General features: G+C 45.3%; 1 protein-coding gene across 5 annotated transcripts; it reads right to left on the minus strand.

The window, feature by feature from the left end:
• Positions 1 to 123: 123 nt before the first annotated feature.
• Positions 124 to 19,010, minus strand: LOC147424907 (initiator tRNA phosphoribosyl transferase family protein). 5 transcript variants are annotated; one of them, XM_086499573.1, is made up of 6 exons: positions 18,593 to 18,732; positions 1,266 to 2,150; positions 1,094 to 1,188; positions 896 to 1,004; positions 764 to 823; positions 131 to 685 (listed from the first exon to the last, which is right to left on the minus strand). In XM_086499573.1, the coding sequence occupies exons 2-6, from the start codon at positions 2,134 to 2,136 to the stop codon at positions 474 to 476; spliced, it is 1,347 nt and encodes a 448-aa protein (XP_086355699.1). In that variant the 5' UTR covers positions 2,137 to 2,150; positions 18,593 to 18,732; the 3' UTR covers positions 131 to 473. The 5 variants fall into 5 exon arrangements, with proteins under 5 accessions (XP_086355698.1, XP_086355697.1, XP_086355694.1 ...); XM_086499569.1 differs by having other exon boundaries at positions 133 to 685; positions 1,266 to 2,111; positions 18,593 to 19,007; XM_086499572.1 differs by having other exon boundaries at positions 124 to 685; positions 764 to 1,004; positions 1,266 to 2,153.
• Positions 19,011 to 19,530: the final 520 nt, after the last annotated feature.

Raw genomic sequence — 19,530 nt, forward strand, 5'->3', positions numbered from 1 at the left:
CTCGATTGCATTTGGATATCACTCTTCCAATCCTCATCCAATTTTCAGTCTATTCACACATGCACAATGTTGCTTGCAACACTCGCAAGCCCACATGAGGGTACAAAATAAGACCCCTTGAATAATTTGTAAGTGTAGATGGGTTGGCAAGTCTTGGCTAAATTTTTCTCCAAACCATAAAAAAAAATTGGAAGTTTTGGGCTGATTATTTTGACAAATGACTTTTGTAAAATGATCAAAGAATCCTGAAGACCCCTTTAAGAAAGCCATTGGGCTATAAATAGCCCCTAATTTTTCCTCAATGCACACATGCCCACAGCACACCTGTGCCCACGCGCGCGCACACACATACTTGCATTTAGAATTTAAGACAGAGCACCATCAAGTATATTGACTAGTAAAAGCTGAAGACCATTTGCACCAAATGATAGCCAGCATTTCTCAAAAACCAGCAAACTAAAACTATGAGTTCACTATTCACCCTCTGTTGCTGCTCCAAATGAGTTAACCTCCAAAGAATTCCTGTTAGGATTTTTCAAACTTAACAGGTATTGATAGACTTGCCTTAAGTTCCCTCGAGAGGGCCTTGCATTAGCAGCAAAATTACAAACATAAACTAGACGCTGACGGACATCCCACTTGGTAACACAGATCTTATCAAAATGGGACCCACCATCAAAAGCACCTGCAGAAAATGAAGCATTATTCTATGTGAACAAAATGAGAAAAAGAGAACTGGCATCTGAGCTTTTCGGTATCATACCTTCCGGATTGAAAAGAGCCAAAAGAATTGTCAAACAGACACACACACTCAAGTCTTCCCCTGAAAAAACGCACATAAGCTTGTATTGTTTAAGCCAAAGCATAATCTTCACCATAAAAATTCCATACATACCGTTGGCACAAATGATGAGTATCGAACGCTGCTGTAGAATGCTTTCCTTTGCAAAAGCCATGGCTTGAAACAAATTCTTCTGCAGAGAGAAGCGCTCATGTTTTGAATCCTGAAAGAAACAAAACCCACACTCAAGAGCATCAGACAGAAAATTCACTTTGAGAACTTCAGCACTCTTTGTAACAAAAACAAGCATACCACCAATGGTAAGAATAGGTTAGCTTTGTTGGGAAGCCAATGAGACTTAACGCCACATTCGATAACACAATCAACTCCTATTTCTGCCGACTGACCTACAGAAAAATTGAATTTAAGTCCTTAAAAGATAGGGAAAATTTGCCAAAATACCCCAGAAAGTAGAAAAACATACCACATGATGCGCTACCAACTGCAAGATATGTCTCACCAATCCAAGAAATACTGGACGTCGGACTTGCTGGTGCATGCCCAATGACACTCTTCATATGCACTTCACATAACGTTTGTTCCTGCTGCTGAGATTCATTACCATTATCACAGCTTTTCCTTGAGGCTTTAACCTTGATTTGATTTGCTTGGAGTCCCCTGTAGGCTCGCAATACCCGCTCTCGCTCAACAATCTCCGCTACCATCCTGGTGCAGCTTTCAGTCGACCCCTCAATAAGAGCAAGAGCATGCTTCCAAAATAAAGCGGGCGTCAGGCCTCGGGCCCAGCTCTCCTCATCATCAGCTGCTCCAGGAATATAGTTCCAACCCGAGCCCCCATCGCACATCCTTTGTGCGCACGGTAGTGGGTGTGATGCAGATACTAAAACAATTGGTGTAAATGTCCAAGTAGCAGATTCAGGGACTTCATTCAACCAGACCACTGTATTTTGTGAAATCCATAAAGGTTGTAGAGGCTTTTTCAAAGCTTTTGACAAGCATCCTATGTCTGCATTGGCAGCCCAAAGTATGCATACCCACTTGTCTATCTGCCTCTCAATCTTCTCCCTCTCAGTGTCCGAGATCCATAAGGGAAGATGAAGTGAACAATCCCAGGTCTCAATTTCTGACTTAGAGACATGGTCAGATTCTAATGCTGGGTCCCCTGAAATTCCATCAATTGCCCTTTGTCTGTATTGATAAACTGCCCGATTCAGAACACAAGCCCAGATCGGAATGGTCTTTGAAAAACTGTCAGGAAACCGTTTCCCTTGTCGAGTAGCATCAACAATAAAACAACCGCCTCTTTGAGCTGCAGAAGTCGAGAGCAGCTCCATCTAAGAATACTCGACTGCTAAATACCAGTAGACCAGAAAGCAAATTGGTATACTGACAATGACATGCATGCACAAGATTTGAGAGTTTAAAGATTCAAAAAACTTTTGCCAAACTCTTGCTGGGCACTGGCTTAAAACTTATACTCAGCCACTGCAGGATGTGTCCTTGGATGACAACAACTTGTAGGCTGTAAAATGAGTGTACCATGCATGTTGTATAAAAGCAATCGGTATACCTTGGTGCTGCTGATATATTTTCTCACGAAGGTTATTTAAAATAGGCAACATTTAAATAGGTGACAAGGACAGTACATTATTACAATTAAATCTGTGATGACATTAAAGACCAAAGATTAGTGAGAGTAATAAAAATAGTGAACAGTTGCAAGGGGTTGCAATATTGTTCTGATCCTAGATATCATGATAGTTGACATGCTTTCCTTTCATAGTTCTGGTCATCCATTGGGATCTGGGCATCAGCAGGCACATTTCTTACATCATGTGGATGTTAGTTCATAGGGGACTCCTAGTTGGCACTTGGGCTGTGGAGTTCGCCCTGACCCGACTTCTCAGCAATGTGACTTGCTCTATTGACAACGCTTCCAAGCTCCTATGAGTCAAAGATTGCAATCATCGTCGATCTCCAAAATGGCATAGTTTTTGCTATCCAGACTCCAATTGCCGATCCATAGGAAAGTGGGTAGAGTAGGAACCAAGAACCTTGATTGGTTGATCTCCAACACCAGAGTAGAACTACAACCAATGTCTCCCAACTCCTCGTCGCTCTATGCTTGTCACATGCACATCTAACCCTACATGCAAGTGGACAAGCTGACTCCTACTTCTAGGGTTCAGGAGCCTAGGAAGTGTTCCGCCACCCTTGTAAGCCTGTACACAGAACTTGCATGCCTAGGCACTGTGATGGGTTTTCGGGTTAGGGTTTCTACGTGGTGGCTATAGGCGCATCGGATCAATGAGTTCATTTGGCCTTGGCCCACCCCAGACTCCCTTCCCCTAGGAAGGTGGTCCGTGCCAATCTCTTGGTCAAAGCCGGAATCCTCTTCAGTGCTCTCTATGTGGTATTTGCATTTGAAGCCATCCACATAATTCTAGGACATCTATGTGACCTTCGGGTCCTAGGCTAACTTGAATATGTTTTGCAAGAACTAGCCGAGGGGCCTAAAACCTAGAGAAAAGAAGAAGAAATTGAAGGACTCCCAACTTAAAGTCCTACCAAGTGGCCCAATTATTAAATGGGTTAGGATTTTTAAACAACTTACATGAATGGACCGAGGGGCCTAAAAACCTGAAGCAGACACACACACACAATCACCAAACTGTGTAAAAGACTGATGACATGGCAACTGTACGAACGCCCGTGATTTGCACAGATTGCCACGCGGCATGCTGAACGGAATTTCCGCAATATTGTACGGAATTTCGCATTTTCCACTGGCTGATTTGGCCAGCTTTTGGGCGCCAGAGTCTCGGAGAGAGTCGGACCCTTGGGAGTTGTACTTTTTGAACAATAATAATAAAGAAATACTACAAGGGGCGCCAGTCTTTGGGGCCAATGGGTCTGGGCGCAGAATTACGTTGGGCCGTGTCATCTACTCTCTTTTAGTTCACAGTTAATCAAGTGTTTTTAAGTGCTAAAGTGTCGCCAAGTGTGTAGATTGCAGTAGATTGCAGTTATCTCTGTGTTTACTTCCGGTCCCTTGCCGAAAGAGATAACATGCACTTTAGAGTAGTTGCATACCATCTGAATGCACATAAGCACAGCCAGTGTCTGCTAGTACAATCACGTTAGTACCAAGCCTAGGGAGTCACATTAGTACCAAGCCTAGGTAATTATCTACATACAAAGCACCTCTTGTTAAGGGTTTAGAAACTTATTAATAAGCGATAAGTGACATTTAGCCCAGCATTTAGCACGTCGTGTGGTTTTATTGAGCCTGGCCCGACCCAGCAGTAGTTACCTGTAAATGTGACCCCCAGGGTCACTATTCTGAGATAAGTTAGTACCACCAATACAATACCAATAACAGCACCATGGCGTTTTGCTAGCCTTAGCACCTGTAACAGGAGGGGCACCACCTACCAACGGGAAAGAACAGACTGAAAAACTTTAAGCACTTCAAATAACATTGAACTAAAAGAGATGCACAACACACGAGACGAGGAGTGGCGGAATTCCACCCCAAGAGAGCACTAGCCCCAAACCCTGGCGCCCCTTTCAGTATTTCTTTACATTGCTTCAACTCAGTACAATGCCAGTACTCCATGCTCTACACCTCCGTGCGGGAGCGTACCAAAGAATGAGCCCATGGCACATATTTAAAGACCCTTGGCCATGAAAAGCGGTTACATGAAAAGCTTCAAGTTCTAAAAGCATGTGGTGCCAAAAGCTGACACCCAAAGCTACCAACACGTTTCACGGACATCCGTACAGCTGCCACATCATCACCGTAAAATGTGGAATTCGTACAGGCTACAACGTGGCACTGTCAGCGCAAATCACGAGCTCCGTACAACTCCCATGCCAGCACTTTTTACGCAACAAATTGTGTGTGGGTGGGTGGGTCCTACTTGGTTATTTATTGTCTTTAGGTCCCCTGGCCCCATCGGACAAGGTCCCATGTCACAAAGTGATGACGTGGCGGACAGCAAAAACCCTAATTTCTGCCAGAAACCCTAAAATTCCTGCAAACCCTAATTTTTGCCCAAAACCCTAAATTCCGGAAATCGCGGAGGCGGATTATTTATAAAAAAAAAAAAAAAAAATTTGGAAAATGATGAGCGACGCGAATTTTGCTTTTGCTTTTTTTTTTTATAAAAAAAAAGAAAAGAGTCTCTAAGAGAGAGAGAGAACTGATGCTTTTGATTTTAAAAGCTTTTGGGGCTCTGCTTTTGGGCATCCCTTGTAACCTTTAAATTAGTGGTGAGGGCCTCACTTCTCAGAGCATCTCGACGCAGAGTCTGAGAGTGAAACCCTAACCGCTCTCTTGTACTTTGATGATTGATTAATATAAAAAGAAATACCGAAAGGGGCGCCAGTCTTTGGGGCCAATATCTCTAGGCACGGAACTCCGCCGGGCCAGTGCAAATCTATTGTGATCTGTGAATTGTTTTGAAGTGGTTATTTGGTGCTGTCGCGGTTGATTCTTGACTTGGAGTGTCCAAGTCTGTTACAGTGGTATCAGAGCACGGCCGATTTCTCTTCTACGGGAAATCCGATCCCCGAATTTTTTTTCCGCGGCACCTATGGCTTCAGGCAATGATCAGTCGACTCCCTCTGCATCTGGAGATGCGGGCTGGGATCACAACGAAGATTCAGGCAGAGAGTATGGCCCGCCTTGGCCTACTTAGGCGGAGCGGCGAGAGATAGAGCGTCGCCAGTTGATCAGCGATGCAACAATGATGATGCTCAATTTTGCCAAGGACCCGAAGATGGCAAAATATATGAACCAGACCTCTTTGGAAGAGGTACAGATGGAGTGGCAGAGAACCACAACACCACTCCCGAAACCCGCTCTCAAGAAACCTTCTGCCTCCAAGAAAATATACGGAGCAGGAACTGGAGAACGTGGTTGATGCACGGATTGCTCAGCTTTTTGACACGCAAAAGAAAGCCAAAAAGCACGGCAAAAAGCAAAAGAAAAGCACTGACTTCCCGGGATATTTGGGTCGTCGGTTGACATTTGACAAGGCAAAGAAACGGAAGAAGCGTGTTCGATTTGAAGGAGTACTCAGTTCTTCTTCTTCTTCTTCTGACAGTTCTTCTAGCTCCTCGGATTCGAGCGAAGAAGACAGAAAAGGTAAAAAGCGAAGCAAGAAGCAACGCTTTGGAAAGGGCAAGGCAAAGAAGGCTAAATCTCGCCCAGAGACTGACAGTTCTACTGAGGACTCGTCTACAGACAGCTCAGATTCCGATGACGGAAAGTTTTATGCGAACAAGAAGAATTTTTACAAAGCCAACCAGTATGACTTTCTCGAAGATAAAAGCAAGAAAGTCCGAGAGTTTAAGGAAGGTGGCCACTCGATCAAGTTTGATACTTTTCAGGATACTCAGATGCTTCGAAGGCTTTGTCTTTTATACAGCAGTTTGACATCGCTTTCGCGGGAGGACGCTATTCAGAGCACTCCAAGATTCGGAGAGCTGCCTCTTACTTTAAGGGGAATGCTCGTACTTGGTGGTCCACGCTTCTATTAAGCAAGACTGTGCCAGTTACATGGCTGAAATTCAAGAGGCTTTTTATTTCTTCTTGGTTGACTCAAGAGTTTGAGCGAGATATACGAGCTGCTTGGAACCATCTCCGGATGACCAAGAGCGATACAGTGAATTCTTATTGTGAAAGATTCTGGAGCTCTTTTCTACCCACCTCTTCATTCAAGAAGATCTCGTTCAGAGAACAGATTGAGCGGTTTACCTTGGGTCTACCTACAGAGATCCGAGATCACTGCTTGGAACAGAAGTCAGCTTCTATTCAGGAGTTGATGAGTCATGCGAAGCGGGGCTTTGCCATTCACTCTGGCAGTCTGACCTACCCCACAGATGAGGCCATGACACAACGAGCCGAACAGACTTCTGGGAATGAAAGTAGAATGAAAAAGAGCAACCCAGAGAAAAAAAAAGGATGCACGACCCAAGCTTCCTCCTGAGGAGAGAGCTCGCTTCATCAGAGAGGGGAAGTGCTTTGGATGCGGGGAACATGGACATATTTCCGCGAAGTGCCCTGATACGGCACAGAAAGAACAGAATGATAAAGACGACGACAGGTCTGAGAGTTCGAGAGCAGCTGAGGAATGTGGCAGAAAAGGCAGATAGAAAAGCACAACTGGTACCACATGGCGTGGGACCTGCACCGAATCTAATGAATGAAAGTACAAACTTTGCCGCTTTCGGGGCAAAGCGAAGGATCAGGAAGCTCTTTTGAAGGAGCCAAGGCCAACTTCTTTTCACTTGGAATTGGCGGCTCGATTTGGAACTACGCCCGACAGACTGACGCCACAGGCGGAGGTAGTTCGACTGGCACCCGTATGGGATGTTGCCATTACACCGAGCATTGGCAAACTTCGTTTGCAATGACAGGGGTGTTCAAGGCACGTGAGTGACGTTCTACTCGGGATCCTTTGGTACCACAAGAACTACGCCGTGGTTGACTACCGGGCCGAGAAAGCGACTTTGATAAATGAAGGGCTTAGAGATTGTACTTGATGAACTTCAGTTTTCTTACTCATTCTTTTGGGAGAACTGAACGATGGATAAAAGTTCAATATGTTTTGACCTGAAGAAAAGAACGCCAAGATTTTCTACACTCTCACGCCGATTGCTTCTCAGAAGGCCTGCCAGGAGAGTTACCACCTGCTCGTCCTGAAGATCATACCATTGATCTGATACCTGGTAGTACACCACCGAACCGGCCACCCTACCGTGTCAGCCGAGCACAGAATGAAGAGATTATGAACCAAGTGAAAGACCTCTTGGAAAAGGGTCTTGTCCAGCCTAGTACTTCACCGTATTGCTCTCCAGTGTTGTTGGTTTTGAAGAAAGACGGATCTTGGAGAATGTGCATCGATTATAGCACTCTCAACGAAATCACCATCAAGAACAGATTTCCGATTCCTAGGATCAATGATATACTCGACAGGTTACAGGGATCCTCGTGCTTTAGCAGGATTGACTTGAAGAGTGGATATCATTAGATCAGGATAGCGCCAGGAGATGTCTACAAGACAGCTTTTCGGACGACTTTTGGGTTATTTGAGTTTTTGGTGATGCCTTTTGGCTTAACCAATGCTCTTGCGACATTTAACCGGATGATGGATAGGATTTTTCGAGAGTACAGGCTATTTGTTGGCACTTTCTTTGACGACATCATTGTTTTCTCCAAGAATGAGGCAGAACACAGAGAACATCTGCTTCAAGTCTTTCAGGCATTACGAGATCACAAGTTAGTAATTAATGCAAAGAAAAGTGAATTTTTCCTACCAGAGATACACTTTTTGGGACACATTGTGTCAGCAGCAGAAGTGCAAATGGATCCGGCCAAGATAGAGACTATCCGTGATTGGCCCGACTTGAGGAATGTCCATGAAGTTAGAAGCTTCTTAGGACTATGTTCATACTACAGGCGGTTCATACGAAAGTTTGCAGAGGTTGCTTCCCCTTTGCATACCTTGACACAGAAAGGAGTACCTTTTTCGTGGGGACCCACAGAGGTGACTGCCTTTCGGACATTGAAAGAGAAATTCACTACAGGACCAGATTTGACTTTGCCGGACTTGCAGAAGTCATTTGAAGTATTTTGTGATGCTTGTGGTCGTAGTCTGGGTGCGGTCTTGATGCAAGAAGGCCATGTCATAGCTTACGAGAGCCGTTTGTTCTCTAGGCCGGAGATGACAGCACAGATCTATGGGAAAGAGCTTTTGGCGGTTATCCACGCTCTTACTCAGTGGCGGCATTACCTACTCGGAGCGGATTTTACTGTCTTTACAGACCATCAGAGTTGGCACTACTTCTTGTCATAGAAGCAGCTTTCGGAAAAGCAGATGCGGTGGGTGAACATCTTGTCACAATTCCACTTCCAGTTTGTCCATGTGCAGGGACAGAAGAATGTGGTGGCAGATGCTTTGTCTCGAAAACCGTTGGTTCTGGCTATTTCCGCGATACATCATAGGAGCTTCGAGGATATGGTCGATCAGTGTGCCACAGATACAGATTTTGCAGATATTTTCACACGGATACGGGATGGGGAGACAGTAGCTGGATACTCCCTTCGGGAAGGCTACTTGATGAAAAAAGACTATGTTGTGCGTTACACAGCCGTTGAGGGAAAAGGTTATGACTGATTGCCACTGTCCACCTTTTACGGGTCACCGCGGCATTGCTACCACCATGAAAGGGGTAGAGAGAGATTTCTTTTGGCGGAGAGTGAAGAAGGATGTGGAAGAGTTTGTTCGCAGTTGCTTGGTATGCCACAAGGTCAAGTTTGACAGGCATAAGGCACAGGGATTGTTACAGCCTTTACCCATACCCACCCGTCCCTGGGAAAATATTGAAATGGATTTCTTTTTTTTTTTTTGATCTCCCGAGAATGCAGAATGATCACGATGATTTTCCGATTACATGGCACGTCTGAGACGATTCTCTCCGACAGAGACCCCAGATTTATGAGTTGGTTTTGGAAGGCAATTTGGGAGAACATTGGCATGGGTTGCAGTTCTCGTCATCGTTCCACTTGCAGACTGACGGGCAATTTGAGATTGCCAATTCAGTGATTTTAGATTTATTGAAGTCTTGTATCTCGGATCAGAAGACTCAATGGGAAAAGAACTTACCTTTGGTGGAATTTGCCTATACACGATACACTCTTCGACGGGGAAGACGCCATGTGAGATTGTTGAAACTGCTGCGAAGGTTCCATCCTTCCTGAGCACGAAAGATTAGAAATTTGAAGCGGATGAATATTCGCGAGATTTGGATACGGCTTTTGCCAAGGTTCGCGAGACTTTGCAGGAGTCTCAAGAACGACAGAAAAAGGCAGTGGATCGCCATCGTCGCGACTGGAAACTGAAGGAGGATGATTGAGTGCTCTTACTTTTGAGAAGGCACGCCTAAGAAAGAAAAAGGGAAAGGAGAGGCTTTTTCCAAAGCTTATTATGTGATACTACGGACCTTTCCAGATTACTGACAAGATAAATGATGTCTCCTTCCGATTGAAACTGCCAGATACTTGGAGGATTCACAATGCATTGCATGTGAGTCTCTTGAAACCTGTGAAGGGTGATGTGCCTGATGATGGGGAGCCTGATGAGCAACCCAAAGTGGAAGAAAACGAGGAGATCCTTGTTCCTGAACAGATTTTGGCACATAATGATACGAAGAAAGGTAAAGTCTGAAGGCGGTTCTTGGTTAAGTTCAAGAACTTTCCTGCATTTGATGCGAAGTGGATGGAGGAGGAGGACCTAGCAAATACTCCTCGGATTGTGAAACTTTACCTCGATGTTTTGGTTTAGCATAGTCTACTCCAAACGGAACCCAGAACTCAGCTTGGCCGAAGATCTGGTGCAGTGGGATGCACAAGAGGGGAGTTACTCCGCTCCTTTGTCAACAGATGCCTCGATTTTGATACTAAAGTCACTGATGTCTCTTTGAGCTTCAGGGATACTGAGAGCTGACAGTATTCTACTGGATGACTTTATGAAATGGAATTCCTGATTATGATACTGATTTGTTCTTGACTTCTTGTGAGTGCAGGAACTGATAGCCGAAATGACTGCAGCATTTTGGTCTGATTGATCTCGAATAGACATGGTTGCAATAGGGGTTAGTCAATCGGACATCGATGAGGTCCCGATTGGACCTAGATGTGATTGCTAGCTACATTGCCGATAAATCATGGTGTAAGATCCGAATGAATGTTGAATGTCATGTGATGTCCTGTGATGTCCTGTGATGTCGTGTGATGTGACTGTCGATTCTGTACATGTGCTAGATGTGCGTTCCTAGTACGTAGGTACTAACAGTCAGTGTCTGCTAAGACGGTTTATGGCTTTTGTCGGTTTTGCAGGCGTAATCGCGGTCGATTACAATGCTTTCAAGAGGGGGGTATGTCACAAAGTGATGACGTGGCGGACAGCAGAAACCCTAATTTCTGCCAGAAACCCTAAAATTCCTGCAAACCCTAATTTCTGCCAAAAACCCTAAATTCCGGATATCGCGGAGGCGGATTATTAAAAAAAAAAAATCTTTTTTTTTTTTTTTTGAAAATGATGAGCGACGCGAATTTTGCTTTCGCTTTTTATTTATAAAAAAAAAGAAAAGAGTCTCTAAGAGAGAGAGAGAACTGATGCTTTTGATTTTAAAAGCTTTTGGGGCTCTGCTTTTGGGCATCCCTTGTAACCTTTAAATTAGTGATGAGGGCCTCACTTCTCAGAGCATCTCGACGCAGAGTCTGAGAGTGAAACCCTAACCGCTCTCTTGTACTTTGATGATTGATTAATATAAAAAGAAATACCGAAAGGGGCGCCAGTCTTTGGGGCCAATATCTCTAGGCACGGAACTCCGTCGGGCCAGTGGAAATCTATTGTGATCTGTGAATTGTTTTGAAGTGGTTATTTGGTGCTGTCGCGGTTGATTCTTGACTTGGAGTGTCCAAGTCTGTTACATCCCATAAGTTGGTGGGAACTTCTTCAAAAATTGATCCACTCGACGAGGTTCTGTAAGTTGGTAAAACTTTTTCTACTGCTTCTACTTCTTTTGTTGCTTCTTCTTTAGGCTACTCGACCAGTATCTACAAGTTGGCTTAGTTCTTCAGTGGCTTGACACTTCAAGCAGTTTGCGAAACGATCCCCTTCTTGAAAGAAGAGCAATTACAGCATAACTGCAAAACTACTTAAGTTAGCTCAAAAATTTCCGAGGGTCATTCCAAGGAACATTCGGAGGGTCATTCAATAGCACACCCAGACCGTGTTGATCTGTAACGGGTAGCTCATTCCATATCGGAGGTCTTGATATTCTGGCATAGCAAAATTAGCCATCATACCCAAACCTCGCTGATCTGTAACGGGTGTCTTGGTGCACTAAAATTATGGCTACAATGGTTGGAGCCCATATGGATACCCTTATTATCCGTACCCAGGATACACGCCTAACCAACCCAAAGATTTCAAGAATGGTGGCATGACAATCGGGGTGAAAGATCGAAAGAAAGCATTGCAGTTCCTACAGCAATTCGACAACATCTATGCTTTGGGGAACTATACAGAAGAATCCAAGATTTCTCGAGCAGCAGGATTTCTTAAAGATAATGCTATACAGTGGTGGAGTTCAATCGCGACACAACCGCATGCTCCAAGGACCTGGCAAGCTTTCAAGACAGTTTGTGCACGCAGCTACATAACTACTCTCTTTGACGTCCGGATTTTGGCAAAGTGGGGCAATTTGAAAATGCTTGCCACCGAAACCATGGACGACTATAACCAAAGGTTTCTCAACGTGTACCTTTCGGTGTCCTCCTTCAGGTTTGTTCCCTTGGAGGCCCAATGCAAGCGATACACCTTTAGACTACCATCACCATTGCAAGAATATTCTCTCTCCAAGCAAGCCTCCACCATGCAAGAGCTTATGGACCATGCTACGGTTGGCTATAAACTAATGAAGGGAAAGTTGGAGTTTACCACAGAAGAACCTCTGGCCACTAACCACAACTCTCGGCAACAACGAACAAATTCTCGAGAGTCTTGTGAAAATCAACCGCACAAGCCTCGTTTGACGCCTCAACAACGAGACACCTTACTACAAGAAGGTCGATGCTTTGGATGCTTTCATTCAAACAGGGCATAACCATTCTAGTTGTCCCCATCGCACTGATAGACCAACGGAGCCAATGCCCGCACCAACGATCGACAGAACCCCAGCACCACCTCCACAGCTAAGAGAGCTAGACCCGCTATTGGACTAGTCCCTGATATCTATGGCATACGCCTTGAGAGTACAAATGAATTGTGCCGAGCATATGGCAAAGTCAATGGCTTTAAAGCCCTTATTTTCTTTGACCTCGGAGCTACAGAGAACTTCATTCTTCCAAAATTCTTGCAGCAGATGCACTTTGATTATGATGTAGAGGGTGGAGAAATTGAAGCCGAGCTAGCTACAGGGAAAACTCAGAAAGTGGTACCGCTCATTGGTGCTCTTCCAGTGACTATCCAAGATTATCATGGAAAACCCGATTTCCACATTATGAAGTTGGGCAATTGCGACGTTCTCTTGGGCATGCCTTGGCATGACCACAATGATGCAACTCTCCACCCTCAGAACCGAACCATCACTGTGATCGATCCAATAGGGCAAGCCAATCATCCTCAAAGTTTGGTTGTTCGAACAAAACCCTGAATGAACTCTCTAGTTGTTTTATAGTTAGATACTTTTGCACTCTGTTTGAGAAAGTACTGTTTGAAAATTTGTTTGAAATGGATGGTTCCCTATCTAAAGGCAAGCATCCCAAGGGCTCGCGGAAATCCGTACATCAGCCACGTCAAGAACTCCTACGTTTTGCGTTGACATCCGTACAACATCCACGTCAACACGTCTTTGTACAGGATATCACGTCAACACTCTTTAGGTGTTTGTGTCTTCCGCTGATCTTCCATAAATTGGGGGCCTATCGTGGCCCTAACCCCTTGGGGATTGCCACATCACCAAACGTGACAGTAGTCATGCCCCAAGAGCAAACCGGAGGATCATTGAGTAGAGAGCTCCGTCTCTCAAGTTCCTGAACACGAAGTAAAGTACCATCAATTATGAGATCTACAGCAAAGGGTTTCTTCGGTTCTTGTGCTTGTAAAAAGATACTCTCTGATTAGTAAAGATACGCCTTAAGAGGGAGAACTAGCCTATCGTCTCGTCCCCATGGGTTAATCCCAATACTGTGTTGATATTCTCTCACTCTTCTCCCTTTTATCTCTGTCAGATTCTATTTATTGAAGTGTCACAAACTGCTGACGTGTCAAAGCCCTGAAGAATGGAGCCAGATCCTGGCCGAGGGGCCTAAACCCTAAGAAGAACAAGTAACAAAAGAACAAGTCCTACCAACTTATGGGGACCCCGTCCAATGGGGCCCCAGTGACATAAAGGAAGTAAAATAAAGCAGGACCCACACACACACTCGCGCAAAAATTGATGACGTGGCAGTTGTACGACGCTCCGTGTTTTGCGCTGACTGCTGACGTGGCAGTTGTACGAAATTCCGCAAAACGCGCTAGCAGCTTTTTGGCATTGCTTTTGGACCAAAAGCATTTGAGTTTTGAAGGCTTTTCACTTTAATTGCTTTTCAGGCCAAGGGCCTTTAAATATGAGGTTAGGGCTCATTCTTTGGCATGCTTCCAGGAGAAGGTGCAGAGACTGGAGTACCGGCTTGTACTGTGTTGATGCAATGTAAAGAAATATCGAAAGGGGCACCAAGGTTTGAGGCCAATACTCTCTGGGTGGAATTCCGCCACTCCGTGTCATGTGTCGTCTCTCTCTCTCTCTCTCTCAGTTCAGTTGTTATTGAAGTGCTAAAAGTTTGTTCAGTCTATTCTTTTCTATTGGCACGGGTGCCCGTCTTGTGACATGAAGTCTATTGATTGTTCGTCTGCAGTCCCATTTGTGACAGCCAATCTCTCGCGGTAACAACCTGTAAAACACAGTATGTGTCACAAACTGCTGATGTGTCAAAGCCCTGAAGAATGGAGCCAACTTGCAAATGCCGGCCGAGGGGCCTAAACCCTAAGAAGACAAGCAACAGCAGAAGAAGAAGTCCTACCAACTTATGGGACCCCGTCCGATGGGGCCCCAAGTGACAAAGGATTAAAATAAAGAAGGACCCGCACACTTGCGCAACCAGCTGATGACGTGGCAGAACTGTACGGAACTCCCCAATTTGCGCTGACAGTGCTTACATAGCAGATTTCCGCAAAACGCGTTGACAAGTGCTGACGTGGCAGTTGTACGGAATTCCATGATTTACGCTGGAAGCTTTTTGACATTGCTTTTGGACCAGAAGCTTTTGAGTTTGAAGGCTTTTCATGTAAAATGAAACCGGCCCGTAGGGCGGTAGGCTTTGGCTTTCACCCGAAATTCTTTAATTTAGACACACACACAGAGCACTTTGCAAAGGTAACCTGTAACGGGGATTAACACCTAAGGTACACACGCGGCTCGGAAGCTAGAATGCTGCGAGCAGACACCGACAACCTGTAGGCCCCAAAATTGGCGCCCCTTTCGGTATTTCTTTTTTCTTTAACAGAGGGAATAAAACCTGTGATCTCCTACAAGCTGCCCCGCACAATCTAGGCTAAGAAACACCTGTTCTGGCCCGATTTCGGTAACATAACTGTACTAGGACGCTTCACAGTCAGTATCCCCACGCAATAGGTGACTTTCCCGACGCATACGGACACTTTGCAAAACCTGGCGAGAATCTGCAGCACGCTAAATTCTCTGTTTTCTGCCCCGAAAATGCGCCAGTTCACCTGTACAGCGGTCCCCTTGCGTCCCCGAACCTCCTGGGGGTATTAGGTCCGTTTAGGGCCGAAACCCTAAACCTGCAAAAATACACAGCAGGCTGTAATTTCCTGTTTTGGGCTCCGTTTCGCCTGCCAGTCACATCTGTAGCAATACCCCGAGCTCCCGCACCTGTAGGGCTACTTGCTCTTTGAATTGGACGAGATTTCTGGCATGAAACCTCTCCGAATTCACCTGTACCTGCGAGGGATTAGCCGCTAGCTAATCCAGTACCTATGCAAGAGGCTCTTGCCTCGGCAATCACGCATGAACCCACATAACTGTACATTGGTCAAATGAAAATCCCACTAGTGGGGCATAACATACTGCTCATAAGGGAGAGAGAGAGCAGTGCGTAGCGTGCAGGGCATCAGTCCTGGCACCGCGCTGTACATAAGAGGGAAAGGAAGCACTCCATAGCTCTTAACCTATTAGCACTGCTCCGATGCTACTGCCACACGCGTCACACTGGACCACAAATGACTTCCTGAGATCTGGCAAAACAATTACTGGATCTGAAGTCAACTTTTCCTTTAAGAGACTAAAAGCTGAAATCTCTTTTTGAGTCCATCTGATAGTGACCTCTTTCTTTTGCAAAGCGTAAAGAGGCGATGCTATCTCTGCAAAATTTCTGATAAACCTTCTATAGTAGAAACACAATCCCAAGAAGCTTTTGACATCGTGCACAGTCTTCAAGTCTGGCCATGTCTTGATAGCTTCGACCTTAGGATCCATTCTAACACCATCCTTTGAGACTATATGGCCAAGAAAGTGGATCTCTTCGAGGAAGAATTCACTTTTCTTAGGATTGACAAGTAACCTGTGATTGCGCAGCTCTTCGAACACAATGGTCAAGTGACGCCTATGCTCCTCTTCATTCTTCGAATACACTATCATGTCATCGAAGAACGTCCCAACAAACTGTTGATGCAAGCGAAAAATCCAGTCCATCATTCTGTTGAACGTGGCAGGAGCATTTGTTAGCCCAAACGACATCACTAGAAACTCATAAAGACCAAATGTCGTTCTAAACGCAGTCTTGTGCACATCCTCTGGCCTTATACGAATCTGATGGTACCCACTCTTAAGGTCTATCCTGCTGAAAATTGCAGCACCCTCTAAACGATCTAGAATATCATCAATTCTAGGAATGGGAAACCTATTCTTGATTGTATTCTTATTCAACGCACGGTAATCAATACACATGCGCCATGAGCCATCCTTCTTCTGCACTAGGAGCACTGGGGAGCAAAAGGGTGAAGAACTAGGCTGAATCAGCCCCTTCTCTAATAACTCCTCAACCTGGCCCATAATCTCTTTCTGCTGCGCCGCACTAGCCCTGTAGGGAGGTCTATTTGGTGGGCTACACCCTGACACCAAATCTATCCGATGGTCCTCAGGTCTCTCTGGCGGCAATTGCGACAGTAATGAATCAAAAAAACAGTCACTAAACTTTTGCAAAAATGCTGACCTTTCCTTATCTAACACGGATAAATTTGACTGATCACTATCTGAGACATCACGTGCAAAAATCAAGTACACAGAAAGATGATTCTTTATTACAGAAGTGATAGCAGAAGCAGATACAATAGGGACTGACTCTCCTTTAAGCTTTACATCCAAGATGTGAGTTTTGTCCCTATGCTGTACAGTGATCTTTTTGTTGTAGGCATCCAAGACTCCACGCACTTGGAACATCCACGGGATCCCCAACAAGGTGTCACAACCTTCCAGCGGCATGATGTAGAACTCTTCTGTGTCCACATACGACTGAATATGCAGACGCAATTTTCCAATGATGGGAGTAACACACTCTGAGTGGCCAGGACATGCCAACCCTGCGTCTGCTATATACCCCATCTCTTCAGCTCTGATGCCCAGCTTCATAGCTAACTCTGGTGAGAGAAAGTTGGCAATGGCACTTGGATCAAAGAAGATAAGTGCCGTCTGATCCCTAACTTTACCCCATGCCCTGCATAACTCACTGGCATCTCTGCTGGGCCTGTCACCCACCATGTCTGGCACTAAACCTACCGTTAGTTTAGGCTTGTTGCCTTTCTGGTCTTCTTTATCCTCTGAGTCAACTGGTCTTTTCCTTTGTGGACAATTGATAGAAAAGTGACCAGGCTACTCGCATATAAAGCATTTGTTCTCAGCCATTAGGACCTTTTCCTCGAGCGACTTGCGCACAAAAGGCTTCCTTTTCTGTTTCTTTGCCTGCGCTCCAGAAGTCCCGGCTGAATCCTTGTCTTTGGTGGCCTTTTCTGACCCCTGTGACGCATAAGGAGCCGTTTTCACAAAGGGCTTCTTCGCTGAATTTTTCTTTTCCTGCCCTCCTTTGTCGCTGCTCGGAAATCCATTGTCCTCTCATTTCAACAAGGCAAGACCAGTGTTCGCAACTTCCATAAGCTGAATGAGGGTAGCCACTCTGTTCTTTGTACAGTAATCGCGAAGCCCTTTAGGCAACCCACAACAGTACTTCTCTATCTGCTCTGTCAATGGCACAAATCTGTAGGAGGTCACTGAGAGTAACGCTTTACAAAACCTCCTATTGTACTCCAGCAAGCTCTTGCACGAAGCTGAAGTAAGCTGGTGCCAATCTGTCATGACATCGGTTTCAAATTCATTTGACAGCCGAGCAGATGCAAACATTTGCTTAAAGTAAACCCAAGTGGCGGGTGCCTGTCCTTGCATTTACAATGTCGTCCACCATGTAAGCGCATTGTCCTTTAAGAAAGTGGCAGCTTTCCTGACCTTCGAGGCCTCTGTAAAATTCCCTCCCGCATAAGCTGTATCAAACTGTTGGAGGAAGGTAAGAGCCTTTGTTTTATCCTCGAAATCACTTAAGGTCCTGAACTTTACAGCTGCACCACCTTCTTTGTAAGCCTTCGGCTTCTCTAGTGCCCCCAAGTTGTCGTATGGAATGGTCTGCAACATGGGTGCTGTAGTAGGCATGATCGGCACATCTTGGCCATTCACATTTTGCATCAGAGGTGCAATATCTGGCTGCTGTCCAGAAAAACAAGCTATGCCAAAATGACCCTGTGGCACCCCAAACTGGCTCTGGTTGCAGTGGAAACCTTGCTGCATGGAAAGAAACCAACAACTAAAGTTAGCAATTGCCACGTCCTCGTGACATAGTTAACAGTTGCCACGTCCCCATGACAAAAACTGCTTTTTGGGGCCTAGGGCCTTTAAATATGAGGCTAGGGCTCATTCTATGGCATGCTTCCTCGAGAAGGTGCAAAGTTTGGAGTACCTACTACGTTAAATTCTCTTCTTCTTCTTCTTCTTCTTCTTCTTCTTCTCTCTCTCTCTCTCTCTCTCTCTCTCTCTCTCTCTGTGCCCGGGCGTGTGTAACACGTGCTTGATCTCAACCAAGACAAAGTGAGGCTGTGCGATGAGTACCTGCAAGGAGGGCGACATGCATGTTGAGGCGCGAAGGGTTGAAAGACCAGTTTCCAGTGTGGCCATCGGTGGACTTGAAGTAGCAAGTGGAGTGGAAGGAGGGGGAGTACCAGAGGCCGCATCTCAGGTTGGCCAGCAACGGCAGCTCCGGCCACAGGGCTTGTATCTCTCCCACGAACTGCGAATCCTGGTAGATGGAGCGTAGCAAGTTATAAAGCGAATGCAGCTCCCTTCTTTTGATCTTCCTCGACACCTTGTATATACTGCCGTCGTCCATGCTTTCTTCAGATGAGAACCCGTTCTCCGGAGGGAGAGAGAGAGAGAGAGAGAGAGAGAGAGAGATTGATTAGCACATGAAGGCTTCGACCATAGGCTCGACAGCTCGAAGGTCAGCACAACCATATGCCATGGGGTCTTAATTAAGGCCTGTGTCACACATGACCGGAGCCCATGTGTGAGGTGGCAGAATTTGACCGTGCTGCCCAAAGCAGGTTGTTCAGACGGGCACAATCAGACGAAGCGGTCGAAAAGGTGAGTGCGGAGGTCAATCTGAAGCCAAGAAAGATAGTGTGGGCAATTATACGCGAGGTCTAGACGTAAAGAAAGGGATTTACCCTCAGCTTTGCAACACCATGTCCATCGCTAGTGTGACAGAGAAAGTGTACAGCGTTGTTTTGTATTGGACCAGCTTCATCTGATAGGGACCTAATTAGCACTAGTTCTGTAATTGGACACTCAAGCGTCCTGTTTTTACCGACAACTTGTCATAGTTATTTGGTGAAGTTAGAAACATGCTTTAGGTCATCTATGAGGTGAAGAACATAGCCAAATTTTTTGGCAAAATTCATTCCATTTTGAGATAATGGTGATAGGTTTTAAGATAGATAAATCAAAAAAAGTAGTGCAATTTTAACAAAATTCTCATAAATTGAATATAA

The sequence above is a fragment of the Adiantum capillus-veneris genome, chromosome 25 (genome assembly GCF_014529385.1).
Source record: "Adiantum capillus-veneris isolate H3 chromosome 25, ASM1452938v2, whole genome shotgun sequence".
NCBI lineage: Eukaryota > Viridiplantae > Streptophyta > Polypodiopsida > Polypodiales > Pteridaceae > Adiantum > Adiantum capillus-veneris.